The sequence below is a fragment of the Eretmochelys imbricata genome, chromosome 3, assembly GCF_965152235.1.
Source record: "Eretmochelys imbricata isolate rEreImb1 chromosome 3, rEreImb1.hap1, whole genome shotgun sequence".
NCBI classification, from domain to species: Eukaryota; Metazoa; Chordata; order Testudines; family Cheloniidae; genus Eretmochelys; species Eretmochelys imbricata.
Window position 1 is genome coordinate 6796934 of NC_135574.1, and position 27645 is coordinate 6824578.

The window sequence follows — 27645 nt, forward strand, 5'->3', positions numbered from 1 at the left end:
GTCTCCTGATGGCAACTCGGTAACTAACCAGTGTCCCACCGGCCACACACGACCCGGCCCAAACGGAGTCTGCAGTTGTTCAGTATGATCGTGTTTGCTCTCTGGACTCTACCAGGTCAAAGGGCTCAGTCACTTGGGCTTTAACGTCAAGCTCTGTCTTCAACCTTTTTCTTTGAGTTTTCTCCGTTTAGGGTTTTTCAGCTCTCCTGGGCAGGAACCTATCTTCCTAGCAGCCTGTGACGCGCCAGGTGCACACGTTATACGGATGTGCCGTACTAGACTGGCAGTAACCAAAGCAACTGTTGCCATAGACCATTTCCCTTAGCCTACTTTACAAAGTGCACGCTTAGTGAGCCAGGTAGTGTCGCCTAGTAGACAGAGCACTGGAAAAAAACAGGAGACTTGGGCTCTATTCCCAGCTCTGGCACTGACCTGCCCTATGACATGGGGCAAGTCCCCTCACCTTTCTGCCTCTCCGATTCCTACCCCCGCCCCCGTTGGTCTGGTCTATTTAGACTGTAAGCGCTCTAGAGCAGGGGCTGTGTGTTTCTCTGTGTGTGTACAGCTCCTGGCACAACATGGTTTCTTGCCACCACTATAATAATGATAGCAGTGAGAAATGTGACAACTCCTTTGCAGAGCATGCTATTTTCAAACATTCATAACTTGTTCCAATCAAACCCCATTTTCACAGAGAGACTTGAAGGCGCTTCTGGTCAGTGAAGGCTAGTTCCATGCCATAGTTCAATTCTCTAACCCAGCTATTTTGACTGTAGGGCTGTTCAAAACCATCTCTTTCAAGAATTTTCTGTAAGTTATGGGTTTGTTTCCCAAATGGCTGAACTAGATTTGCTCAAAGTTAATAAAATATCACGGTGGAAAATTTCAGCCCAGAAGAGAAAGTTTGAGAAAGTTAGCAGCAGCTGAAAACAAAGCATTACAATGGAAACTATTACATAGTTTTGTCTGCAGCTATAGTGCCTGAGAGAATATCAAAGATGTCCAAAACTCATCAAAACAGTTTGGAGTCTTCACAGAGTCGTTGGAGTCAGTAATGGTTTGGGGGTGGCAAGATAGCACCAATAAAAACCCGCCATAGGGAACAAAGTTACCAGAACATGGCTACACCTTCCACCTTCTTTTCCCCTTATACCGAGCAGATATTTGATCCCACTTTACTGAAAGTGGGATAGAACTCCTGGACCTGGGGCTTTGCAGGATCATTACAAAAGATTCACTAGAGATTCAACTATACGTGAATGTCATCAGTTACAAAGGGACCCTTCTCAATGAAAGTCCAAGCCAGTACCACTCATGTCCAAGCAGCAATAGAGAATTTCCAGGTGGAAATGCTGTATGGAGGCTGAAGATAATATCCGCAATCAGCTACACAGAAAATTCATTTGGGGCCGAATTCTCCTATTGAGTAGTACCTCACTCTGCAATTAGAATCATAGAGTATCAGGGTTGGAAGGGACTCAGGAGGTCATCTAGTCCAAACCCCTGCTCAAAGCAGGACCAATCCCCAACTAAATCATCCCACCCCAAATTAGTCTCACTGGAATAGACTGAGTTTATTGCTGCTTACAAATCAATGGTGTAGGCCCTTAGTGATAAAGTACTAATTTCCGCTGGACTGATAAGGGTGCCAACATGTGGCTTCCTACCATTACCTGAGGTGTAATCTGTGGCTGCATGCCTGCCCTCATACTGATGCCGACCGGAGAATTTGCTGCAAACTGGTTCAGGATCGCCTGCCGATTTTGGTGTATCAGCTGGAGAGGAGGAAATCAGAAAGACCTTGCAGCTCTACACCAGTTTTGTCAGGTACAGAACATCTACAGACCCACCAACGGCAACTGGCTTCCAGCAGCATTTTTCCTCCCTACTGATCTGAGAAGCAGATAATTCATTTAAAGGGACTCTGACTAGTTTCCCCACAATTTCTTCTAACTGCACAATGGCAACAGAGCACTTTTCCATTAAGCTGGTTTCCTTTACGTCAGTGGTCCTCAACCTTTCTTGTGGAAATAGCGTATTGCTATTCCCAGAAGACTGTGGCGGGCGCCTGACACCCCGCCGCCGAAATGCGGCGGCAGGAAGAAGCGCCGCCGCCGAAATGCCACCGAGAAATGGTGACGCTTCTCAGCGGCATTTTGGTGGCGGGGTGTCCTGCGGGCGCACAAAATGCCCCGGTGGGCACCATGGCGCCCATGGGCACCGCGTTGGGGACCTCTGCTTTACGTTATTCTTGGCGCACATCCTTCTGCTGCTCTATTACAGTGGGGCATCCTAATGACAGAGCTTGTGGGATGGGCTGGCCCCACATAAGGAGAAGTGCTGCGCAAAACCCAGCGTGTGGCAGTTTACAGACTTCTGTAACCCGCACAGCACATCTGGAGGGAAGAGGTTGAGTGCTGGGCAGCTCTAGCTGAGAGCTCTGGATTCCCCACAGAACCAAAGTGAATAGTCACCTGCTGCTGCCCTTGTAGCCGCTGCTGCAGCTGAAGTCTCAGCTGGTTGGGGGCTGTCGGTGGCCTGTTTAGAATCTGCCGTGGCTGCATTCCCATGTTGGTGGGGAAAGCCCCTCGGGGCGATGGTACCTGAACTGGCATGGGCCCGAAAGAAGGTTTCTGCCTGACCATGCCTTGGAAAGGGCTGGGGAGATTAGCAGTAGAAGCAGAAGAATAAGGCTGGGGGTACAGGCCAGGCTTCTGATCCATTAGAAGAGACGGTGTCGCTTGCTGTGGCTGGAATCTGTCAGTCAGCACTTCCAGGCTGCCTCCCTGTTTAAAAAGGGGGACAAAAGTGAGACCCCTTCTTAGCTGACAAAAATCCCAGCAGAGTTTCTAACACACAAAGCAACAGCCATGTGTTCCACATCTCACAGAAGGTAGCAAACCCCAACTCAAAGGGCCCTTCACTTCTCAGGCTCCTTGAGCACAGGCCAGAAGGGACTGCTCCTGGCCCTGGCATTCACTGCTCTGGTACAGCCGGCCACAGTGCAGCCCGCTTGAGTCTAGTCATTGGGAATGTTCCAAAAAGCAACTGCAGGGAGAACTATTAATACCTCACTCCTCAGGGCCAGAGGCCTTAAAAACCTTCACAAAGAAAAGGGTTTTTTGCGTGGCCATGAACAAAGACCACAATTTTCAGAAGGGCTCAAAACACACAGTTGGCTCCAGATTTTCCAGGGCGCTCAAGGGGAGGGGAGGAAGGGGCAAGAGATTCTTTGCTGTTCTCAGGAGTAGTGATGGGGAGATGACTCTCCATGGTTTGCAATAGGAGCTGAGCTGTTCGGAAAATCTAGCCATTTATTTAGGTGCCTAAAGGGGGGCACCCATCTTTGGCTGTGCTGTGACAGTGGAAGAATCAATTCAAGGCCAGGGGAACAGCATGGTATCTCCTACATTACCCTCGTATTGCAGTCTGTAACGGGGAGGTGGCCAGGGGAAATAGGTTGCAGCTGAGGCTTCCCTGTGCCCCAGCAATCCCCGGCCATCATGATAGCCCTAGAAGCCTTTGACAGCTGGAGTAATAGCCTTCAAGCTGCTTTCAGTTACACAGGGTGACCAGAGCAATGCACAGTCAGATCTGGATCACAGGAGCATGCCGTCCTGAGCTGTACCTTGGGCTCCTCAGCTCCAGTCCGGGATTGGGGTCAGTATTTGCAAGTAAGCTGAATCAGACCACTCTGAGGAAGCTTACACAGGGGAAATAGGAGACACACTGTTCTGCGTTAGCTTTACTCCAGGTAGAGCAAAATAATATGGACCTAGCAGAGAGTAAACTTACTAAGCTTGTGGCATTGAGTTCCACAAGTTAACTATGTGCTATGTAAAAAAAACATCTTTCACTCAATGGGGGAGGTAAATTCCATAGTGGAGAACAGCTCACTGAAAATATCCTGATTTCAGCCCCTCCTCATTAAACTGGGGGGTAGGTTAACTCGAGCACTTCACCTGACCACAAATCCCTGTCTGATGCTGCAGCAGAAAGGTGGTCTTGGACATAATCAGTTACCAGATTAGGAGCCCTATCCCATCAAGTGCTTGAAATCAATCAGCAACCTTCAGCATCAGGTCTGAGTCAGGGGGAAATGAACTCAGAGGTTTTCCTACTCTCTAGAGGTATGTCTTCCCTGCAGAGTTAACTCAGGTGATCGGTGCCTGGGTGTGAACAGCCACTGCGTGTGCAATATCATGCCTGAATTACTGCACCCTGGCCGCTGCGGCATGTACCTGCGTGTGTCACTAGGACATCTGGGAGGAATCTCATGGCTCCTTGTGCTGCAGTAAGCTGAGCCACTCCATGATTCTTTCCTAGTGAATTGTGGAAGACCTTGTCTGTCATTCTAGAGCAGGAATTATGGGAAGGCGCAGCAGGACTGTACCCTCCCTGCAAAGTAGGTAGGTGACCAGCCTGAGAGAAAGCGGCACTGAGGCTCCAGACCCCGCCGTGCCAGCTAGCTCAGGCTGAAAGCACCACTAAACTCAGCTGAGAAGGTTTTGTTGGTGGAGAGGAGGTGGACTAAGGTAACTCTACAGTGAAGACATACCTTAAGGCTAGAGTGTACTTTGAGTTGGTTCCAGGTGGGTCTGAAATACTTGGCCCTAATTATAAACAACTTGAAAGTAAGAGTAAGGGTAGTCTGTACAACATATCCAAGGAAATACAAACTGGTTTAGGAGGATGGGATACATTTCAATTATGTATCCGAGGGGGGAACTATCAAAATGAACTTCTTCCCAAAGGTGCCTGAATTCTGAATGCTGTCCCCATAAATATTTATGTCCAGTACATATTTTATAGCATTACATAAGTTATTACAAAGATTCATCTGGAGCCATGGAAAAAGCCCAAGATTAATATTCAAGAAACGATCCTTGGATGGGAGTAAAGTTGGATTTCAATTCCAAACATGAGACGATGCTCCGAGCCATAGACTATTAGACAGGGAATTTGCTGGCTCAAGAGGGAAGATGATTGGCATTCTCACACAACTCTGGGCCCCAGGCTCAGTGTTCCAAGGCATCTTACTTCGGTATTTGAGAGAGAAAGTCAAATGCCTAGTACCCTCCCTAAGAACAACACTGAAAGTTGGCTGGTGTGGTTATGGCTGTTAGGTGGCCTGTATGAAATGAGTCTGGTAGATCGTGATCTGGGTCCTGGTGGATAGGAGACCATGACACAAAAACCACCCTGCCACAACTGGCATCTTTACCGGCAGCCTCAGCAGAGGAATCAGCGACTGAATGAGCCAGGGAGACTGAACTCCCCCTCTCAGACCTACATTTTTAAAAGTGGCTAGTGACTTTGATGCCCAAGTTGATTTTTGATGCCTTAAAAGGGGCCTGCTATTGAGAGGGCAGATACTTGGCATTTTCTGAAAAACAACTCCACTACAAGGTGTCTCAGATTAGTCACCTAAGAACATCTAGACTTGTCTCTAGATTAAAGCTGCAGCATAGCAATGGGACAATATAAAGAAGTTGCAGTGCTTTTCTGTAGTTATTCTAGGGGGGGCTCAACAGAAGAAGCCCCCTTCAGTTCAGTGATAAAGAAGCAGGCCTTGGAAGAGGAGAGGAATTCACTCTCCAGGGCTCCCTTTCTAGGTCCATTCCAAGAGCACTAAAATTAATGACAGATTTTTGGTTCTAATAATTTTTTTGGAAACAAACACGCACGAGTGTAAGTATTGTCTGAACTGGAAAAATAAATTATAAAAATAGTTGCAAACTATTTCATTACTTGCATGTCTCTGTTCTTTATATCTTTCCTATGATCAGGATTTCTTCAAGCAGTGCTGTTCTTCATTATTTATGAAAACCCAGCATATTCTTAGGGGCCCAGACCCTGCCATTGGGTCTGCGTGCACCCAGGCTGAACCCCATTGGGGTTTACGGGATTAAGTTCTGTTTGCGCAGCTCCGAGGCAGGATCTAGGCCACATAATGCCAATATTTGGTGGGGGTGGGTGGTGGGTGGGGACAAACTCATCAGCTTGCGGTTAAATTGGAGACAGGGGTTGCTGCAATGAAAGCCAGGCTTGGTGGTAAAGGCTGTGCATTTTTGTACCAGCAAGGCCATTAAGCATATATTATGCAGCATAATTAAGGCTCAGGAATCTCTACTTGTGAGATTCCAGCTGGAGTTCTCTTCTGCACTCTAACCCCAAAGTAAGATGGTGAGGCAGAAAAGTCTGCCAACTCTCCCCACTTCCCACTGCATGAGCCATTCAAGGATAAATACATTCAGCCGCCTCTGAGAGGCTGACGTTTCCCACGTTTTAAAGGCAGGGGGGCACAATATTGTATTTCATGGGGATATTTTCCAACTTTTTGGTAGAGCGCACTGGAAAATGCCATGGTATTAAGTATCCTCTTTGAACCTAATGTGCTTTTTTGTTCCCATCCACATCTGGCAAGCAAGCACCAGATGTTGGAAGCCCTCCTTTGCACCCATTATCAGGCCTAAGCATTTGGCAACATACACAGTCCTCTATCAGCCCCAGCACCCCCCAAAGTACATCGCTTACTACCTGGACCAATTTGTCAATCCCAAGAGCTCGGTCCAATTCCGCCAACTCCGTTTCATCTTTGCCACTCAGGAAGGACACAAGCTGCTCGAGCAGGGCTTTCTCGTCATTCCGGCCCTCCGGCGTGGTGGGAGGGCATAGGAGTTCGTCCAGCTGGGAAGTGATGCACTGGCTGTACGGACGACAAAGTTAACAGACATTAAGTGCAGAAAACAGCTCTGCATTTCAGCTGTAAGGACCCCAAGTGGAAGAACTGCTTCTGTGGGGTTCCTCCCACTGACATGCTCACTTGCCTAACTGGTTCTGAGTCCATGCAACAACTCACTCTGATCTAGCAAGCAAACCCAAAGTGATGTCTGGAATGCACCGAGGGTGAACTTCACCCCTGCATAAGGTTTAGGCACCACTTCAGACTATTGCTGGACCTGTGTGCAGGGTTGAGTTTCAGAGCCTCAACAAGATTCTTATCAAACCTTCCTGATTTTTCCAGGTTTTGTGCCTGCAAATATCCCACTAGCTGGGAAAGACAGCGGGTTTTCAGTACAGAGAATCTTTTGAAAACACCAAGCCAGAGAGGTTTGGGAAAAGTTAGAACAGCTGACACTAAAGCCCCTGAAGGCAAAGGGAACCATTTAGGCACAAAAATAAGAAGCCTGAAGAACTCTCCCCCTTGATATTCTTGGGGACAAGGTTAATATGTAATGAGAGATGTTCCAATGACGTGACTGATTGGCGTCGATGGGATTTGCTGGGCCTGACACAATGAAGGGAGCTATGGCACATCACACTGCTAGAAAAGCACAAAGGAGAGAACTTAAACATGTCAGTGGTTTCCAAGGAGCAGACCTGTTTATCCTCTTAGCTCCAGATGAGGACCAGATGTACAGTAAGTAACTGAAACTAATCTGATCAGGAACACTGCAGCCAATACACATAGTTTAATCCTGGAAAAGAAATATAAGGCACTGGAATTTCTTAGACTGCAGTACAGGAGCAGAGGAAGAAGGGGAGGGAGAGGTGAAGAACGGGGCTTGCTTCAGTTTACAACAAAGATTCCTGCTGCTTGTAGCTTCATATCAAACCAAATTTGTGTGTGTTAAAGCTGCAGCTACACATCTAGCTGTACTGGCTCCTGTACGCACACACACTCCATCGGTCCATAGGAGGGGCATCAAATTCAGAGGAAAGGGATGGATTCCAGGTTAAATTGTGGGCTGGAGGTTAGCAGAGTGCCCTTGATCCACATCAGAGACCCCAATGATATCAGTGGAAGGTTCACTCAGACATCCAGCAAACAACGCGGCCGTTACTAGTAACAAGCCTGTGATTTATTCCTGTATTTCCTTCTCTGTGGCAACTCCCAATTGGCACCTATCGAGAGTTTCACTCCCATCCCGACCCCATTCTACACACTAGAACGGTCAGTAAATGTTGAGGTTGCAGTGACGTCATTGGTCTCAGTGCTGATGCTCCAACCGGATTAGCACGAGAAGGGAGTTCACCCCTCTAACTCACTGTTGCTCCATGCAGACATCATGATGTCTCTTACGCGTGGTTCACGTTTGGAAAGTTCCCTCTTCCACCATGAGGACTAGAAACTTCTTTTTTTTTTTTTTTTAAATTGAAGCTTAGATTCTGCCCAATTGGCGTATGCCATGTGGGTCACACAAATACATCATGTAGGCCAGATCCGCCCTGCAGGCGGTATGTCTGACACCGCTGCACTATGGCTTATATGCAATACAGTAGTGCCCCAAGGCCCCTACTGACCTCAGGGCTCCCTTGGGCTAGGACTGCACAAACGCAGAGAGAGAGAGAGGGGCAGTCCCTGCCCTGAAGAGCTTACAGCCTAAAGAGACAAAGAAAGGGAGGAGGAGTATCCCCATCTCAGACGGGACAGAGACAGAAATAATAAGAGACTCACTCAAGGTCACTCAGGGAGTCTGGGAACTGAATCTGGAACTCCAAACTCCCAGCCTGGTGCCTTAACTACAGCACCAGTGTTCTTCTTTACATAGCCTGCTCGTTATGCCCCTGGGTTGATATGCTATTTTACTTCTTGCAGGTCATCTCTTAAAGGGATTTCTGTGTGTGGCAACACAAACGCGAAGCCCTGTGCTAACGGGACTATTATTCCTCAGAAAAATCACAGGTCCCAGACACATTTCTAACAAGCTGCTGCTATGTTCCAGCAAAATGGTTCACGGGAAACAATCCAGCCAGGAACAGAACCCCCTTAGCCTCCCTATGTCTTCCTCGTGTGTACAGAAGAGCACAGAAAGAAACCCCAAGTCTTCTAAAGACATGCAGCTCAGAGTGACCACAAACTGCTACACATCGATCCAGAGACCCACCAGCTTTGTAATGTGAAGAGAGCAGCTCTGTCACACTCTAGTTAACATGTATCTTGCAGCAGAGCAAGGCTTACATCCCTCGCGGGAACGCTCTGTTCATAACAAACATAACCATATACGCTTTACATATGAAGTTCAATTTGAGTTTTAATAGGGCCTGTCAAATTGAAAACTGGAGCATGCGGCCAGTAACCTGTAATCAGATTCTGTCACACACACAGCTCCAGCAGTTTAAGAGCCTCTACACGGACATTTGATTTTATTTAAAGCTCTGCTGAGGGCTGGAGTGAGACCTTTGGGGTTTTTTGGTCCAGAAAAGCCCTCTGGACTAGGCGAAAGGCTCACCACTTTGCCTCTGGTGGCCATTGTTTACAATTATTGGGATCTTCTTCCCAATCAATGTCACGGCTATCTTATTAGCAATGGCAAAATTCCCACCCTTGTCACCTCAATGGCTTAAACACAAGACCGCAGTTTGCCTACTCTCCACGATTCCCGGTGCTGCTGCTTTCACATACAAAGAGGCAGTGTCACATTTACTCCTAACATTGCTGGAAGCCATTTCACCCTCTGCTTCCTTCCCCCGTAAGGCACCCATCCCCTTGGTATTTGGGCATCAGATGTAGCATGCGTGACAGACAGGCTCTCTCTAGTCCCCTGGTTAGCTTTGTGAGTTTACATATAATGAAATTTTTAATAAGTACTTTTATTTTATTTATGGCCATTGCTCCTGGGGAAAGGCCTCATTGAAACTATTTTGTTCTGTCCTAATTCTATTCCAACAGCTCCACCTTATTGCTTAATGTTCTGTTCTCCTTCAGGAGCACAGCTGGTCATTTAGCAGACTGTTTACCTCCCCATCACAAGCCTTGATGTAGTCACCGCTGAGGAAGCCCAACTGCAGCTATTTTAATAGCTAAATGGAAAACCCTATTCAGAGGTTTTTCCTCAAGCAGAATTGTACAGTACCTTCCTTCTGCCTCAATTCAGGTCAAAGAAAAGTTTCTGCCTGCAGAGTTTTTGCAACCTTATAACTATACCACTAGGTGGCAGTAGCTTAAATTAATGGACTATGGTATCCTTCATTATTTGGAAAAAATCTTTGTCCCTCACACTGTCTTAATAATGATTTCAGCGTATCTGGTCTGTGAGACACCTTTCATCATTGACAGTACACTAATATTATTCGTACTGACACAGGGTGAAAAGGGCCAGCACAAAGCCTGTGCCTCAGAGATGTTCTGACTGTGCTGGCTGGCCCTTCCATACAGGTGTGAATTTCACCCTTGTGCTGTTGTATCTCCTCCAGTCTTAACTAGCTATGGTGAAAACATTCCTCTCCCTCGACTCTCAGCCAAGTGCATCAGACTAGAGAATATCAGGACATCTTATTATGGCCAACATTTGAGCTGTCTGATCACTTAACAAACCTCATGTAAGTTTAACTTCTATGGGTATGCCTTTCACAGCCAGTGAAAGCAAGTCTCGGAGCCTAGTTTGACAGACAGGCTCATCCTACGGCATTAAAATTAGCTGAAGCCTAAGGAGGTGGGTGAGCGGGCTTCATAGCCCAACCTTCAGCCTGAGCCCAAACCTCTACACTGCTATTTTTAGTGCAAATCTCAGACTGTCTACCTGGGTTTTGACACTCATGGCCGTGGGTTGACACTCGCTGTGTGGATGTGCCCATAGGGACCTTTACTCAAGGGTGGGCACAGCAATCTCTATCCACAGAACTACAACAAACGGTAAGCCTACTAAAAATATACCATAAGAGGCTAGAGGAGGGTGGGGTGGTGGGAAGGCAGATTATCCAAACCCATGGTACTTACTCGTCTGGTTTATTCAAAGATACTCGATTCATGGAGGCCATGGTGTTATCTGCCCATGGAATCTGGTCACCCATTCCTGGCTGTCCAAACTGTTGATCAGAGACTCCCAACTCCAGTTCAGACAATCCTGATTGGGAAAAGCCAGGGTGGGGGAGAGTAAGTGTTACAGAGCAAAAGAGGTGTCATAAACCACTATACAAAGGGAGTTACAAGTCTTTCCCCGTTCATCATCCCATTCGCTTATGTGTAAAATACCTTCAGTGTTTAAGTGAAAGAAGAGTGCGGAAAACGCAGAGGAAGCTAACAGTTCAGACAAATGGTAATGTCTGCTTAGACCTGAAATCCTTCTGGAGTCAGCTGCAAGAATCCCTGGTTCACAGAGGTACAGAGGCAGTACCTCACCCAAATCCAAAAGCATTCTGACATGAAAGTCTGAGCTGATTTTGCGGACAAGTACTACCACTGCTAAAGGATTAAGAAACGGGGCTACTTAGCTCTGACATACATGATGCTCAGACAGCATGATGATGGCACAGAATACATGCCAAAAACAGAGTGATTAAACGGAATCATGAAATCTCTCATCAGCCTCCCTTTACCACCACCTCAGATCAGGAATCCAGAGGGGCAACCAACTGAAGCAGGGTCAAGGACTTGCTCCACACTGATGTCCTATATCTCTGTGAGCAAAGCTCTAATCAGGCTGAGTACGTCAAATCTTACCAAAGCAATGGGAATTCACACAGCTGACTCCCTTCACTTGCAACACACAGCACACTGTCACCCACAACCGAGGCAGCCATACTTAACAACTGCAGCTCAACGACACTAATTCTAATAGACTGTAGCAGGTCAGCGATTGCGTCATGGTTCTAACGCTTTGCGAGTGCAGGATAAGCAATAAGGAAAGGGATAAGAGAACACTAAGATTTCAAAATAAATGACATGAGTTTTCAGAAAACAGAGACACTCCAGCTCAGAGAGTTTGTCACATAAACATCAAGACCCAGAGAGCTTTGTTCCTAATGGCAGGACTATTATGTGGCTGTTCTTTTCAGCCCCTAAGTAGCAGACATCAGCTATAGCTTCCCTCATACCAACAGACGTTATCCTCTGGGTACACTTATATAAGAAGGTTTCAGAGTAACAGCCGTGTTAGTCTGTATTTGCAAAAAGAAAAGGAGGACTTGTGGCACCTTAGAGACTAACCAATTTGAGCATAAGCTTTCGTGAGCTACAGGTCACTTCATCGGATGCATACTGTGGAAACTGCAGAAGAGAGTGGGGTGGGAGGAGGTATTGTTTCATGGTCTCTGTGTATATAATGTCTTCTGCAGTTTCCACAGTATGCATCCGATGAAGTGAGCTGTAGCTCACGAAAGCTTATGCTCAAATAAATTGGTTAGTCTCTAAGGTGCCACAAGTACTCCTTTTCTTATATAGGAAGAGAAAGTCTCTCTCAAAGGCTATACACACAGCAGCTTCATGTAAGTGCCTCTTCTACATAGATCTATAAATGTTTTCAAAATGTAGCCAGTTAAAGAATTCTTTATTGAAAGTTGTTACCACTGGAGATTTTTCCTAAAAAAACAACATAAAGCGCATACATATTCATGCCTTTTGACTTTCCATTCTGGAGAAACTCATTTTACAGGGGAAACGGCCAATTTAAATTCAGCAGGAGTTTGAGCCCAGCCCAGAACTGAGCAATTTATGAGGTCTGGAGACACCATCCTCCTATTTAAAATAAGAATTGATATTTAAGGCTAAAAGTATCTTGACTAAACTAAACCATCGGACAGCAATATGAACAGAGAACTGCAAGGGATAAGAAAATCTCTGACCATGGTGGCATCCCTTCTCCTGGGCATGCTCCCCGTGTCTATGCATAGTCCTATTATTTCTAAGGTTTCAAGTACTTATAAGGCAGTTACTGAAAATGAAAAGTCTTTATTTTTGGTGTTTTCACCATACTCAGCTGTGCTAATTCCTCTTACAATAAAATGGGTTACATATATTAGTGATTTTAGAGGTGCATATCCTTTAAAGGTCAGGATCTAAGCATACTGAATGTTGGCAGAATATGGCTCTTTGTCCCTCTCTAGCAGCTGCATCATGTAACAGGTTTTGCATCTGCTGCTGCTTCGAATTTAATGGTCCTGGTCCTTTAGCTCAAGCACTAGACCAGGGGTCGGCAACCTTTCAGAAGTGGTGTGCCGAGTCTTCGTTTATTCACTTTAATTTAAGGTTTCACATGCCAGTCATACATTTTAACGTCTTTTAGAGGGTCTCTCTCTATAAGTCGATATATTATATAACTAAACTATTGTCAGGTGTAAAGTAACCAAGATTTTCAAAATGTTTAAGAAGCTTCATTTAAAATTAAATTAAAATGCTGATCTTACGCTGCCGGCCCGCTCGGCCCGCTGCCAGCCTGGGGTTCCGTTCACCTAGGCCGGCAGCAGGCTGAGTGAGGCCTGCGGCCAGGACCCCAGCTGGCAAGGGGCCGGCAGTCAGAACCCCAGACCGGCAGTGGGCTGAGAGGGGCCGGCGGCCGGGACCCCAGACTGGCAGTGGGTTGAGCGGCTCAGCCCGCTGCCACTCAGTCCACTGCCGGTCTGGGGTTCCGTCCGCTGGCTCCTGCCAGCCAGCGTCCCGGTTGCTAGCCCCGTTCAGCCCCCTGTCAGTCTGGGATCCCAGCCCTGCCCACATATAGTGGGTACCTACCTTCTCCCTGGCTCTAGCCCATTCTCTTCCTCTCTCTCTCTGCACTGAGCTGAGGGTGGGAGTGCACTGAGCACAGGGCTGGGGGTGAAGGAGCAGGCTGGCGGTTGGGGTGTAAATTCTGGCCAGGAGCTAGAATGAGGGAGGGGGCTTAGGGTTGTGGCAGGTGGTTTGGGTGTGGAGTGCTTACCTGGGCAGCTCCCATTTGGTGTGAGGGTGCAGGTAGGAATGTGGGGGGCGGGGGGGGGGTTTGCAGGAGCTCCCGTTTGGTGCTCAGGATGGGGGTGGGAATGTGGGGGGTGCAAGAGTCAGGGCACAGGGTGTGGGGGGGCTGCGTATGTGCAAGAGTCAGGGCAGGGGGCTGAGGGTGTGTGAGGAGGGTGCAGGAGTCAGGGCTGGGGTCCTGGGGGGATGCAGAGGTCAGGGAAGAGGGCTGGATGTGTGTGTGAGGGGGTGCAGGGGTCAGGGCTGGGGTTGTGGGGGATGCAGTGATCAGGGCAGAGGGCTGGGGGTATGTGAGGGGGGTGCAGGAGTCAGGGCATAGGGTGTGGGGGTGTGTGAGGAGGGTTCAGGAGTCAGGGCAGAGGCCTTGGGGTGTGGGCTGGGGTCGTGGGGGTGCGCCCAGCCCCTTGCCCTGAGCGGCTCACGGCAGGGGCTGGAGGGGATATGCCCTGATTCCACCTCCCTTCCCCACGGCCCCGTCCCCACCTCTTCTCCGCCTCCTCCCCGGAGCAGGGAGCACGCTGCAGCTCCGCTTCTCCCCCTCTCTCGCAAGGGCCATCAGCTGATGAGTGGCAGGGAGGGAGAGGAGGGGGGGCAGGAACCCAGCACGCTGGGGGAAGAGGCGGGGGAGGGTGGAGCTTGCCTGCCCTGCAGCAGTAGTCGGCAGGACCAAGCTTCTTCATCCTGCCCCCACGGAGGGGAAGGGGGTGGGGGGGGTGGAGAAGAGTGGGCCGGGGCGGGCAGGATTTTTAATGGCACGCTGCTGCCGGGGCGGCTGGGACCCCGGCAGGCAGCAGCGTGCCATTAAAAATCTGCTATGGCACGTGTGCCATAGGTTGCCAATCCCTGCACTAGAGTTCACGCTTTTAGATCTAGAGGTCCCAGCTTCCATTCCCACTGATGCCCTAAATCAGGTGCATAGTTACAAAGTGGTCATTACCCACAGATGACCCTACTATTGTTGCAAGTGGTCACCAGGTTCCTGGAAAGCTAGCCCTAAAATCTGAGACGGCTGCCTGGATCTAGCTGCCGTAATTTTGTCTGATCAGCTAATCTGATCATAGCTATGCACCAGCAAGTAAAGTCAATTTGCAAGTGTTCATTTACTTCATGAAATTACTGTACAATAAGACAACAGTCTTAAGGTTGCTTGGCAACAGAAGAATAAAATAAATTCTAGCAGCAGCAACGTCAGCTCCAGCTGACAATGCACAATCACTTTGCAGCCTAATTCAGTTTCTTTATAGGCTTCTTTGACATGTTTTCACATATTTGCTTGGGCTGAAGCTTATGGTCTTCTCCAAACAACAACAGTTCAGCTGCTGTCCATGTGCACCAATCAGCAAGATGAAAGTATTCAGAAATCCAGGTGCCATCTTCTCCACAGGCAACTTCCTTCCTCCTTCAGATAAACCAAGTCACAATCCAGATATCCTTTTGGTGCTGAGTCAACTTGATCCAAGCGATTCCACAAACTACAGTCTTATAAGTGCAACTGAATAAGCACTTTACACGGAGGCCACTGTGGGCAGAACCATAATAAGTCAGTGCTTATGACCACGATAGCTGGGACAAGGCACAACATAGGCAAACGGTGTGCAATTTCCTCACACAGCTCTGCCACTGCTTCTCAGTCTTGGCCTCCCTACTACTACTGTCCTAAGCCAAAGCGATATCATACCAAACTGTCTTTCTGAGGATAAGATCAACTGCCAAGCTCATTTCACTTGTGAGCCAAGGCAAGTCCTCAAGCTAGGTCTCTGGTTTGGGAAACCTAGTGCAAAACTTAACCCAGAAACTGATCCTTGTATTTCATATAAGACCTGTGATCTCCTGCATCTACTGACTTCAGAAGGAGAAGAGGACACTCAATACTTTGTAGGAGGTACCTAGCTTCTCACAGGATTGTGCTCATAGAAGAGTTCTGCACTACAGCCTCCGAAGTCTTTAAGCTTTCCGCCAAAGAGACGCCAAAGAGATGGAAAGCAAAGAGTAGGATTATATGGTTAACTTTCATCTTGCAAAAGGTTAACAACAGGGGTTTCAATGTTCTGTGCTAGGTCCCAAGTTGTTTAATATAGTTATTAACAATCTGGAAAAGGGATAAGTAGTGAGATAACAAAATTTGCAGATGAGACAAAGTTGTTTAGGTTAGTCAGCCCCAGAGAGGGCTGTGAAGAACTTCACGGAGACTTTACTAAGCTAGGTGAACGGGCAACACGATGGCAAATGTCATTCACCATTGATACATGCAAAGTAATCCACGCTAGAGAGGAAAAAATGTAAACTACTGGTACATTTTAAAGGGTTCTACATTAACGGTCAGCCCAAGAAACGGATATGGGTGTCACTACAGACAGATCAATAAAAACCTCTGCTCAGTGCACAACTGCAGTCAAAACCGCCAACAAGAAGTTAGGATCTATAAGGAATGAGATGGAGAATAATAATGAAAATATTATAATGCCCTTATATAAACCAATGGTGCAGCCTCATCTGATTACTGCATATAATGCTGGTCACCAATAAAAGGAAATACTTTTTTTCACACAATGTGTAATTAAGATGTGAACCTCACTGCCACTGAAAGTTACTGAAACCAAGAATTTAACAAGAATAAATGGGACTAGACAATTATATCGATGTCAAGAATATCCTGAGTTATCATAATTAATGGCAATAAAAATATTGGAAGGGATATTAAACTGTGTGCTTCAGGGCTCACGCTAATCTCAAACTACTAGAGATCAGGAAGAGACCTACGTAGGGGTCAGATTATCCCACATCTGCCTTTGACAGGGTTCTTACAATTTCCTCTGAAGTGTCTGGTTCTGGGCCCTGTTGGAGACAGGACACTGGACTCAATGGACCTTGGGTCTGAACCAGTCTGGCCATTCCTATGGTCATATGTTTTCCTTGGCTTCCAGTGGAAGGTGAGTGATCCTGGGTCTGTGACTTCCTGTGATCCATTCCCTGCTGCGGAGCTGCCATTACAGAACTTCTCTTCCTTCACTGAGGATGAAACATATGGGTCTCTTCTGAGATCATCTTTAATATCTCACCATGTTGACGGGGAGAGGTGGAGATAGAGTAGCAATACCCTCCCTTCCTGGAGGCCCCTGCAGCATAGTCTGGAAAGCAGGAATACCTAGGTCTCCAGCATTGTGCCACTAGTACCATCAGGTGCCCACCACACTAATCTAATTCGTTGCCTGAACTGGGATCCTCACTCCTGAAGCTTCTTATACACCTTCTTCTGAACCTCTGGGGAGAGTGTAACCGAAGTCATTTGCAGTCATGAAACCCCAGCCTGCTCACGGAGTTTAATGTTGCCATTCAAAAGCAGTTTATTCATTCCAAGTTTTATGGAAAGATCTTTAGACCAATTTCCAGGGGAATATGGCCCTTGCACTAAACTCTAAACAGCTTTCTCCGGAGCTGGCAATTTAGTTTGACAATATCTGTCTAGAAACAGGTACAGGAAAGCAAGGTCTGTTTGCCTCTTTTTCGCAGTAATGCAGAATTAAAAAAAAAAAAAAAAGCTGTCTTATTTCAAACATTCACACTGAAGTGGATTCACTGGGTTATCCTTCCAAGTCACCACAGCGGTGGGTTATCCTTCCAAGACACCACAGCGGTATTCCCCAGCAGGTAAGTGGAATAAAGGAAAGAGGCTGACAAAGTAGTGCATGCCCTTTTCCAGACACTGCACTGAAGGTGGGAGTGGCTTCAGTACAGTGTCTTTCAGCACCAATGTACGCAGTGGTGTTGCAGCTGTGTTGGTCCCATGACGCTAGAGAGACATGGTGGGTGAGATAATATCTTTTATTAATGATCTGGAGGATGGTGTGGACTGCACCCTCAGCAAGTTTGCAGATGACACTAAACTGGGAGGAGTGGTAGATATGTTGAAGGGTAGGGATAGGACACAGAGGGACCTAGACAAATCAGAAGATTGGGCCAAAAGAAATCTGATGAGGTTCAACCTGAACAAATGCAGAGTCCTGCACTTAGGATGGAAGAATCCCATGCACAGCTACAGACTAGGGACCGAGTGGCTAGGCAGCAGTTCTGCAGATAAGGACCTTGGGGTTACAGTGGACGAGAAGCTGGATATGAGTCAACAGTGTGCCCTTGTTGCCAAGAAGGCTAACAGCATTTTGGGCAGTATAAGTAGGAGCATTGCCAGCAGATCAAGGGACGTGATCATTCCCCTCTATTCGGCATTGGTGAGGCCTCATCTGGAGTACTCTGTCCAGTTTTGGGCCCCACACTTCAAGAAGGATGTGGAAAAATTGGAAAGAGTCCAGCAGAGGGCAACAAAAATGATTAGGGGGCTGGAGCACATGACTTATGAGGAGAGGTTGAGGGAACTGGGATTATTTAGTCTGCAGAAGAGAAGAAGAGGGGGGATCTGATAGCTGCTTTCAACTACCTGAAAGGGGGTTTCAAAGAGGATGGATCTAGACTGTTCTCAGTGGTAGCAGATGACAGAACAAGAAGTAATGGTCTCAAGTTGCAGTGGGGGAGGTTTAGGTTGGATATTAGGAAAAACTTTCGCTAGGAGGGTGGTGAAGCACTGGAATGGGTTACCTAGGGAGGTGGTGGAATCTTCTTCCTTTGAGGTTTTTAAGGTCAGGCTTGACAAAGCCCTGGCTGGGATGATTTAGTTGGGGATTGGTCCTGCTTTGAGCAGGGGCTTGGACTAGATGACCTCCTGAGGTCTCTTCCAACCCTGATATTCTAAGATTGGACCAACTTCTGTTGGTGAGCGAGACAAGCTTTCTAACTTACACAGATCTTCTTCAGCTCCATGTAAGCTTGAACGCATGTCTCTTTCACCAACAGAAGCTGGTCCAATAAAAGATATTACCTCACCCACCTTGTCTTTCAATACCAATGTTAATCAAATTTTCTGCTTTCCCGTATTCGCTGCTTGGAGAAAGCTGGGTGGGATTGTTTTGCCTTGCCTACCTTGCATAGTGCCGCTGTCAGAATTGGTTTTCAAAACACAGGTCTAACATTACCTCACCTTACCTAGAGTAGAATTCAGACACAAGGCCTTTGCCCCATGTAAACCTTCGGCTCTGCACGGGGTGAATTTAACTTATCTTGGTGCCCTCTCTGCTATACTTTTATATTGGTAGATCCCCCCAGAAACTGCAGGCATAACCTAGTAGGGCGCAGAAGGCCCAGATCAGCAGATCCCTGCGGGAGCACATACCTGTATCAGGCTGGAAGGGGTTTGGTCCAGTTACTGTCCCCCTGCCCTGCTCTGACAGTAACCTGGAATGCGGACTGCTGCCATTCATTGCAGGACAATGAGCTGGCCTGAGTTGAACTGGCTCCACGGGGTCGCAGAACTCAAATGGGGACCGGCCAGCCTGCATGCCCTGCCTGCCGTTAATAGCTAGAGATTCATTAAATAATAAATAAGCATAACTCGGACAGCTTCCGAGGGCTCATCACGACATTACCAATGATTGACTGATTCATCCTGCGAGCCAATGATATCAGTGACTTTGGAGGGCAAAAGAGGGATTGGTGTGGGAATGGCCTACTCATGGCACTCGGGACTACAGACTGACAGATGTGACTTCATTGCTCAGAGGCCACCCCAGGGAATCACACCTTAGGAATGCATGCAAACAAGGACACTATGCTGCCGATCAGCACCGGGGCTCTGATTTAGTATTTCTGAGAAGGCAGGCAATCCATGCTGCTGCCACAATGGTGCGGTAGAGAAAGGGACCAGCACCCAAGTCGTTAAGCTGGGTAAGTGAAGGGATACACAGGGTAGCCCATTCTTCAAGTCAGAGGATATGCAGAGGGCAGCTAGGTTTGACTGGATTCTTGTGCCTATGTATTATATGAAATAAGCAGGTTTTGAACCCCAGTGCAAGAACTGCACAAACCTCACTTTCACTTCAGGTCAACCCAGGAGCCCCTTGCGGGGATAATTCACAGCTGCCCGCTCACTGTCGTCAGAACTTGATCCAAGTACATACAGCAGGACCTCACTAACCCACACACGGTGAAATTCACCCCTGTGCAGTGGGCCAACTCTAAGCCTTAAGGGGGATTTAAGTGATGCCCATGCCTCAGGCAGGCCCACTATACAGGGCTGAATTTCAGCCACCATTCACCATACCCTCTGCTCTTTTCAGCTGTGATTTAGTGGGAAAAAGACTGTAGTGGGGTCCCATCTTTATTCACCCTGTAGAATCATCTGGACCGTCAAAGTTTTGTATCTCTTGATCACAGCTTAGACTGGGTTTCACCCCTGTGCAAAGCACTAGTGCAGAGCACACGCCTTGCACGGACTGAGTGTCCATGGAATGACCAGGCATCTCATGGCAGAGATGAAGAGCGTTTTCCGAGTTAACCATTGTAATCCACGCACAGTTTAACCCAACAGCACTAACTTAAAGGAAACTGGTTTCCTTGTGGGCACTTGGGCTTGAGATACAGTATCATTTCCCAGCAAGAATATGTAAATTCTGGATTATATGGGGAGTCGGTGTTGGGAGTTTAAAGCACAGAGTTGGACACATCTCGCCATAAAAGTACTCCTACTCTTTGCCAATCTCCGTTTCAACCGTCTGATAGAAGGTTCCCTTGTCTCCCAAAGACAATAAAGTCCCATTATAATTATACTCCTGTCACTACATTATGAATGCCCTAGTACTCCGTTCCTGAAAGTGCTGTCCATTTGAGTCTTTAGAATAAGAGTCCTTGGCATGCAAATAATAGGCTTGAGTGATAAGCGGCTGTCTGATCTTTAGCTTTGAATTCAGTGGAGAGGTGATGGGACAAATTGGTCAATGGCTATGATTAGAGCTGACAGCTCCTTTTCAAACTGCCAGACATTCCCCCTATTGTGGAAAGGCATAGCATGGCTCTCTGATGCATTTAGTCTCAGTGCAGCTGTCATTCAAAGCCCTCACCAGGTTTATTGCCCAGTATAGTATCTCCTATCCAACTCGAGCTCCTATGTTTCCTCTCAGAGCTGATATCGTGATCTTAGAGTCACATGGTGGTTCTTGATTCAGATAATCTCCTCTCTTTACAGCATATGTAACACATAACCATGTCACCCTCTAGTGGCTGGTCCCAGTGACTATAACAACCTGCTTGCAACTAATAGAGTTTTTCTTTAATTTGGTGCTAGAGGCCTGTTTCCCAAGGATGACTCGTGTGTGTAGTGTGATAGACCCAGGCCAGTTGGGTACAGCAGAGTAGTAGAAGGCAGATATACTGGCCACTGGATAAGCAGTTTTCTGTTCCCTGACTGACCAGAACAGGGGCTGCTCCAGGCTAGGGTGGACGCATGACTTCAATTAGCCTGCAAAGAGTCAGTTGAAGCCGTTAGGCTAATGAGAACACCTGACTCCAATTAACCTGCACAGAGTCAGGTGAGGCTGTTAAGCTAATGTGAACACCTGACTCTAATTAAGGCCCCTCTGATACTATAAAAGGGCTCACTCCAGTCAGGCTGAGGAGAGCCAGGGGAGAGGAAGCGTGGCTGAAGGGCTGGGTAGTGAAGACGCCCTCAAGCCACTGGAAAGGGAGCCCTAAGGTAAGGGTGAAGAAGGTGTTAAGAGGGAGAAATGGGAGAGCTGTGGGGAACTGACCCAGGGAAACGTAACAACTCTGGCAGTGAAAGTTCAGCTGCCAACAGCTGCTGCCATTAGGGTCCCTAGGCCAGAACCTGGAGTAGAGGGCGAGTCCGGGTTCCTCCCAACCCACCACTACAGAAACACCTCCTGGGAGGGAAAGACAGGCCCCTCTCAGGACAAGAGGCTAAACTGTTCTGGAACAAGCCCGCAGGGACAACAGAGACTGTGGGAGTTCTCTCACCAACCTTCTTGCTGGCTTATGATGAAAAGGGCTCAGTAGACTGTAACCCTGGCCCTAGAGAGAGAGGGGCTACGTGGAGGGTCGCAGTGAGCCTCTGAGACTAGCGTAAACCTCCTGGAAGTGCGGGACCCACGGAGACAATGTCGGAGTTCTGCCACAGTAGCTACAAAATATTCTCAGAGTTCAGGCCTCCAGAGCAGAACTTTGCTCCTGCTTACAACACTCTAATTTTTTTACCCTTCTAAAGATGCCAAATCTACATAAGAATGGCCATACTGGGTCCATCTAGCCCAGTATCATGTCTTCTGACAGTAGCCACTGCCATGTGCTTCAGAAGGAATGAACAGGACAATTATCTAGTGACCCATCCTGTGTCATCCAGTCCCAGCTTCTGACAGTCAGAGGTTTAGGGACACCTACATCATGGAGTTGTCTCGCTGCCCATTGTGGGGTTAACAGCCATTCATGGACCTATCCTCCATGAACTTATCTAGTTCTTTTTTGAACTGTTATACTTTTGGCCTTCACAACATTCCCTGCCAATGAGTTCTACAGGTTGACTCTGTGTGGTGTGAACAAGTACTTTCTTTTGTTTGTTTTCAACCTACTGCCTATTAATTTAATTGGTGACCCCTAATTCTTATGTTATATGAAGGGGTAAAGAACACTTCCTCATTTACTTTCCCCTCCATCACTCATGATTTTCTAGACCTCTGTCACACCCTCCATCAGTTGCCTCTTTTCTAAACTGAACAGTCCCAGTCTTTTTAATGTCTCTTCATCTGGAAGCTGTCCCAGACCCCTCACCATTTTTGCTCAACTTCTCTGTACTTTTTCAAATTCTAAGATCTTTTTTGAGATGGAGTGACCAGAACTGCCTACAGTATTCAAGGTTTGGGCATATTATGGAATTACATAGCGGCATTATGATATTTACTATCTTATTATCTATCCCTTTCCTAATGGCTCCTTACATTCTGTTAGATTTTTTGACTGCTGTTGCACACTGAGTGGATGATTTCAGAGAATTATCCACGAGACCAAAATCTCTTTCTTGAGTAGTAACAGCTAATTTAGACTTTGTCATTTTGTATGTATAGTTGGGATTATTTGTTTTCCAACGTGCATTACTTTGTCCTTATCAACACTGAATTTCATTTCCCATTCTGAAAGTCCAAGTACATAGGGTCAGGTTTTCGAGAGCTCAGAACACGCTGCGACACTTACAGGCAGATTCTGAGAGCTCAGTATGCTGAGTGCATGCTGGGAGCTGAGCTCTCTGGAAAACCTGGCCATTTTTTTTGGGCACTGAACTCTTCTAACCATCTGGCTCTGATCGTAGATGACAAATGCTTTTGAAAATCTGGCTTTTGTGCTCAGCAGGTGCTACTAGGTAATTGTGTAGAGTCCTGTTAGCACTGTTAAGCCACCGTCTTACTTGGGCTGTCAATAGTTAATTTTCTCATTTAGTGTAAGTTTAGCTTAGCATTACTGATTGTAGCATTTTGTTAGTGCTGAGAAGTGCTTGTCAGATTGGTGTTATGCAGTTCACTGCAGCTACTCTGGCTCCTTAGCATGGGATCACCCTTGTCCACATGTTTGTTGACCCCCTCAAAAATTCTAATAGATTGGTGAGGCATGATTTTCCTTTACAACAGCTGTGCTGATTCTTCCCCAGTGTACCGTGTTCATCTGTGTCTCTGATAATTCTGTTCTGTACTATCATTTCAACCAATTTGCCTGGTACTGAAGTCAGACTTACCAGTGGCCTGTAATTGCCAGGATCGCCTCTGGATCCTTTTTAAAAAAATTGGTATTACATTAGCTATCTTCCAGTCATCTAGTACAGAAGCTAATTTAAGCAATAGGCTACATACCAAAATTAGTGGTTATGCAATGTCATACGCGAGTTCCTTCAGAACTCTTGAGTGAATACCTTCTGGTCCTGCTGAATTATTATGTTTAATTTATCAATTTGTTCCAGAACTTCCTCTACTGACACCTGAAACTAGAGTCCTATGAAAACATTCCAGGCTGTTCATTTACCCCCTTCCTGCCAAACCAATTTTGTGGGCTTCGTCCTGATTTCTGCTTGAGACAGGAGAGCCAGCCAACGGCCTCATTATCTCTATTTACTGAATAAGTGATGTGTGGATTATCCCTCCCATGGCAGAACATTAAACAGCAGCTAATTGGTTTATACCTGGGATTATTCTGCCAATCATTAGCTTTTCTTTTTAGAATTCCCTTCCCACTCCCTCTCCCTCTTTCAGACAGTCCTGTTCATTAGCAAAACTCTGCACCTCCTCTCTTAAGACTCAGTGTAATTCTCAGTAACAAGATGAATATATTTCTGCTTGTGGTAACATAGTGGATGTAACAAACAGTACTCTGTTTCACCCAAAGCTCAAAATAAAAACCCGGGATAGGTAAGCCCTAACATAGCTGGAACCTGGTTATACTCTGTGCACTGGGGCTGCAAGGAGGAGGATTTCCCAGAACTGAAGCTGATAAGTGAGAGCAGCCTGAGCTGAGGGAAACCTATCAGAAGGAATACAACCGGCACTCCTGGGGGGAAGCCCGTGAGTGCTAAGTAAAAGCACCACAAGGTTTATTACACTTCCACTGAAAATAGCGGAAAACCCGGGCTTTGCTAAAGTTGCTTTGTGCTGCCTCACCTCTGAAAATCAGGGCATTTATTCAGGTATCTAAATAGGGATGTGGGTGATGAAACGCTAAGCACCCAAATTGATTGTGATGCTTCAAAACCACATGCAGCAACCTGCTCCTTACTGGGCCCAGTTGGCACATTGACTCCCCAACTCCTAATTTGTGAAGGAATGTATCCCTGTCCTCTTACTCACTCATGTCATGGCTATTTGAAATGCAAATAGATGTCTGCTAGTGAACACATCTCTGCAAGGTCACCAAGCTTTAAGATACAAAATACAATTAAGAGGACACACTGGCCCCAGTGTACCACATAAAGCTAATGCCGTATCCCTAGAAGTCCACTACAATGACAAGCGATGAACTCTCCCTCCCAAGTACTGGGAAACGGTCGTGCGGATCAGCATGAGAGATCAGAGCTATTAGCACTGGCACGTACTATTAAGCCCCATTGGAGTTCTTGCTGCAGTGCTGGGCTGGAGGGGGGCTGCCAGGATCTCCGGTTTGACCGCAACGCCAGCCATGCTGCTTTCGGTTCTATCTGTCCCACACAAGCCTGGCAACTGGGCTGCTTTCTCCAGCGAAGGCAGCAGCTGATCGAGCTGGTCAAGGTCAGCAGCAAACTAAGGAAGGAAACAAGGTCACAGGTCAGTCACTGAGCCCCTTTGGGCAGCAAAATCTCTTTACACGCAGAAAAAATTCAGAAACAGTTCCCCCCCGCTCCCCTTGCCCCCCCAAAATTAACTGGCTCATTCAAATTACATGCAAAGAAGGCAATCAGGACTCATTCTGTCCCTGGCAGGTCAAGCATTTTGCAATGTAGTTTTCTTCTGGCTACCCGCCCTAGATGCTGGTGTAAAGGCCTCTGTTGGAATTACTTCTGTGTACCCTCAATCACAGATCAGCAGCAGCACAGAAACAGGGTCTGATTTTCCACTCACTATGTTACCTCCTGGCTTACAGCTGCATATCTCCACGGATTTCAGTGGAATTACCCATGTGAAGCTGGAACACAGGGGAAAATCAGGCCCCTAGCCTCTAGAATGAGCCGAGAGCATTACACAGAAGATGCAAAATCAACATCTTGGATATGAGATGCCACCATTTCATGTCCATTAGGTACCTAGAGCCCACCTAGCGGGGGTAGTTTGCTCTGCCAAAACATGTAGAGACAGATGGCCTTGTGGTTATGGCACTGGACTGGGACTCAGGAAAGCTGGGTTCAATTCTTGACTGCCACCAGCTTCCTGTGTGACCTTATGCAAGCCTCTCTATGTGCCTCGGTTCCCTGTCTGTAAAATGGGGATAATATTTCCTTTCCCCACCCTTTGTCTGTCTTGCCTAGTTAGATTGCAAACTCTATAGGGCAGTGACTGTCTCTCACTACATCTGTACAGTACTGAGCACAATGACACTCTGATCTCAATGGAGGCTTCTAGGCACAACAATAAAACAAATATTATTAATGGCTTACGTGGGCATTGACTTGAATGGGCCCTAGACACCTATAGCCATTTGGCAGGAGGTAATTTGCTCTATTAATACATATACATTTACACTGATGTAAAAAATGGCCTCTCCTGAAAAGTATAAGATACTTTGTAGAACAGCCCTCTAAACCTCTACTTATACATTTGCCTAGGGCAAGTAATTATTCTCGATGGTCTAGTAATATATCATTTAGCTTTTCCAATCTTCTTCATAGCAAAGAATAGGAGAGTAGATGTTTGGCCTGGGGACCCAAATAAATGGGGAAATTACTGAGGAAGGGATTCGCACCAGGGGATATAATGGAGATCCTGGTAAGCAACAGTTTGGGATTAAAGGGACTAAGCTAAATTAGGTTTTGGTTTAAAAAAAAAAAATGATCCCAAGGGAAGACAATTTTTAAAAAATCTCAATCTAAGTACACATTGAAACACGCTTCCACAAGAGCCAGTGGTCGGCGGGCGAAGAGCATGCCTGTTGAGCGATGTGTGTATTTACAGGCAATTCCTTTCCAGATTATTAGGCTGACATACCTTTGCATTTGACTGACAGATGCAGAGAATTAAGTTTAGGTCACAGTGAGGTTTAGCAGAAAGTTGGCTAATTAGCTGGGACACAAGGCTGGAGCTGACAGGCCCATGGCCTATGATAAATATAACCAGATTTACCAATAGCCTGGGGTATATAAACAGCTGTGCGTTTCACAGAGGAGTCAATACGTCAGCAATGCTATGGAGAAATTAGCCGTGAGATCAAACTGCAGCTCCAGCCAGGGGAAGGTTCCTTTGCCTGGAGGGCTGCTCACTTTGGGGCAGCTCAGGGCTTGCCTTATTCTTGTGCTGCTCTGCAAAAATGGATTCAAGCTTCTTAAAGAGCTGCCTTCTTGGTCAGCCTGGCTCTGGCAATAGCAAACTTTGACAAGTGTCTACAATGGGCTGACAGAATGCTTGAAAGGAAACAGCCTCTGCAACTAGCCTCTTAGGGTATGTCTACACTGCAATGAGACACCCAGGAATGGCCCACGCCTACTGACTCTGGCTCGTGGGGCTCAGGCTAAGGGGCTGTCTAATTGTGGAGTAGACGTTCGGGCTTGGGCTGGGACCCGGGCTCTAGAACTTCACAAGGTGGGAGGGTCCCAGAGCTTAGGCTCCACCACGAGCCACAACATCTACATCGCAATCAAACAGTCCCTTAGCCCAAGCCCTGTGAGCCCAAGTCACCTGGCATGGGCCAGCCACGGCTGTCTCATTGCAGTGTAGACATACCTGTATGGAATTAATGCCAGGGAAGCCCTCCAGCAAGCAGCAGGGATGGAGGGAAATGGCTTCCTAGCCAGAAGAAAAGTTCAGATCCCTCTTGGAAATGTGGGTCAGACAGTTCATTCTCTCTTTTTACGGATATACAGAAGTTACACATGTCAAGTCTTCCTCCTCCCACATTATGCAAACCACCTCTTAGAGCCCATAAGGCACTGGGAATGCTGGGCAGCCTCCCAGGGGATAAACGGCCTGTTCTAGTGACTGCTAAATTTGTTCCAGTTCAGATGCAGAAAGCCACAGCCAGCGAGTGAGGGGAGCAAAGGCACTCAGCTGTCACCATCAAGTGAGCAGCCTAGACCCCAGAAAAAATTTAGAACATAGCAACTGCCAGATGAAATCAGACCAATAGCCTATCTAGTCCAGTATCCTGTCTCCATGAGTGGCCAGCAGGAGCCGCTTCAGAGGAAGGTTAACTCTTTGCTTCCTCCAACAGGAATTTATGGGTAAGTTTCTTTTTAATCCCCATTTGGTTAAAAATATATTAATCCAGTAACGGAAAAAAGATGGGCACATCCTCCCTACAAGGTGCAAATCTTGGCGCGGTGCGAGGATAAAAAGCTTGGCTCTTTCATACTACCAATGCCCCATACAATGGCAGGCTTGCCTACTGTAGACAGGCCCTTTGTGTGGAGGGACCAG

At 47.0% G+C, this 27645-nt stretch overlaps 1 protein-coding gene across 8 annotated transcripts in view; it reads right to left on the reverse strand.

Annotated features, from left to right (window-relative positions):
* Positions 1-27645, reverse strand: part of NCOA1 (nuclear receptor coactivator 1) — a 348679-nt gene that overhangs the window by 18867 nt on the left and 302167 nt on the right. For all 8 annotated transcript variants that reach the window (XM_077812334.1, XM_077812333.1, XM_077812328.1 and 5 more), the window contains 5 exons: positions 24639-24822; positions 10724-10850; positions 6541-6709; positions 2475-2786; positions 1674-1775 (listed from right to left, as the gene is read on the reverse strand). In XM_077812334.1, coding sequence (XP_077668460.1) covers positions 1674-1775; positions 2475-2786; positions 6541-6709; positions 10724-10850; positions 24639-24822 — 894 coding nt within the window. The remainder of the gene's footprint in view (positions 1-1673; positions 1776-2474; positions 2787-6540; positions 6710-10723; positions 10851-24638; positions 24823-27645) is intronic.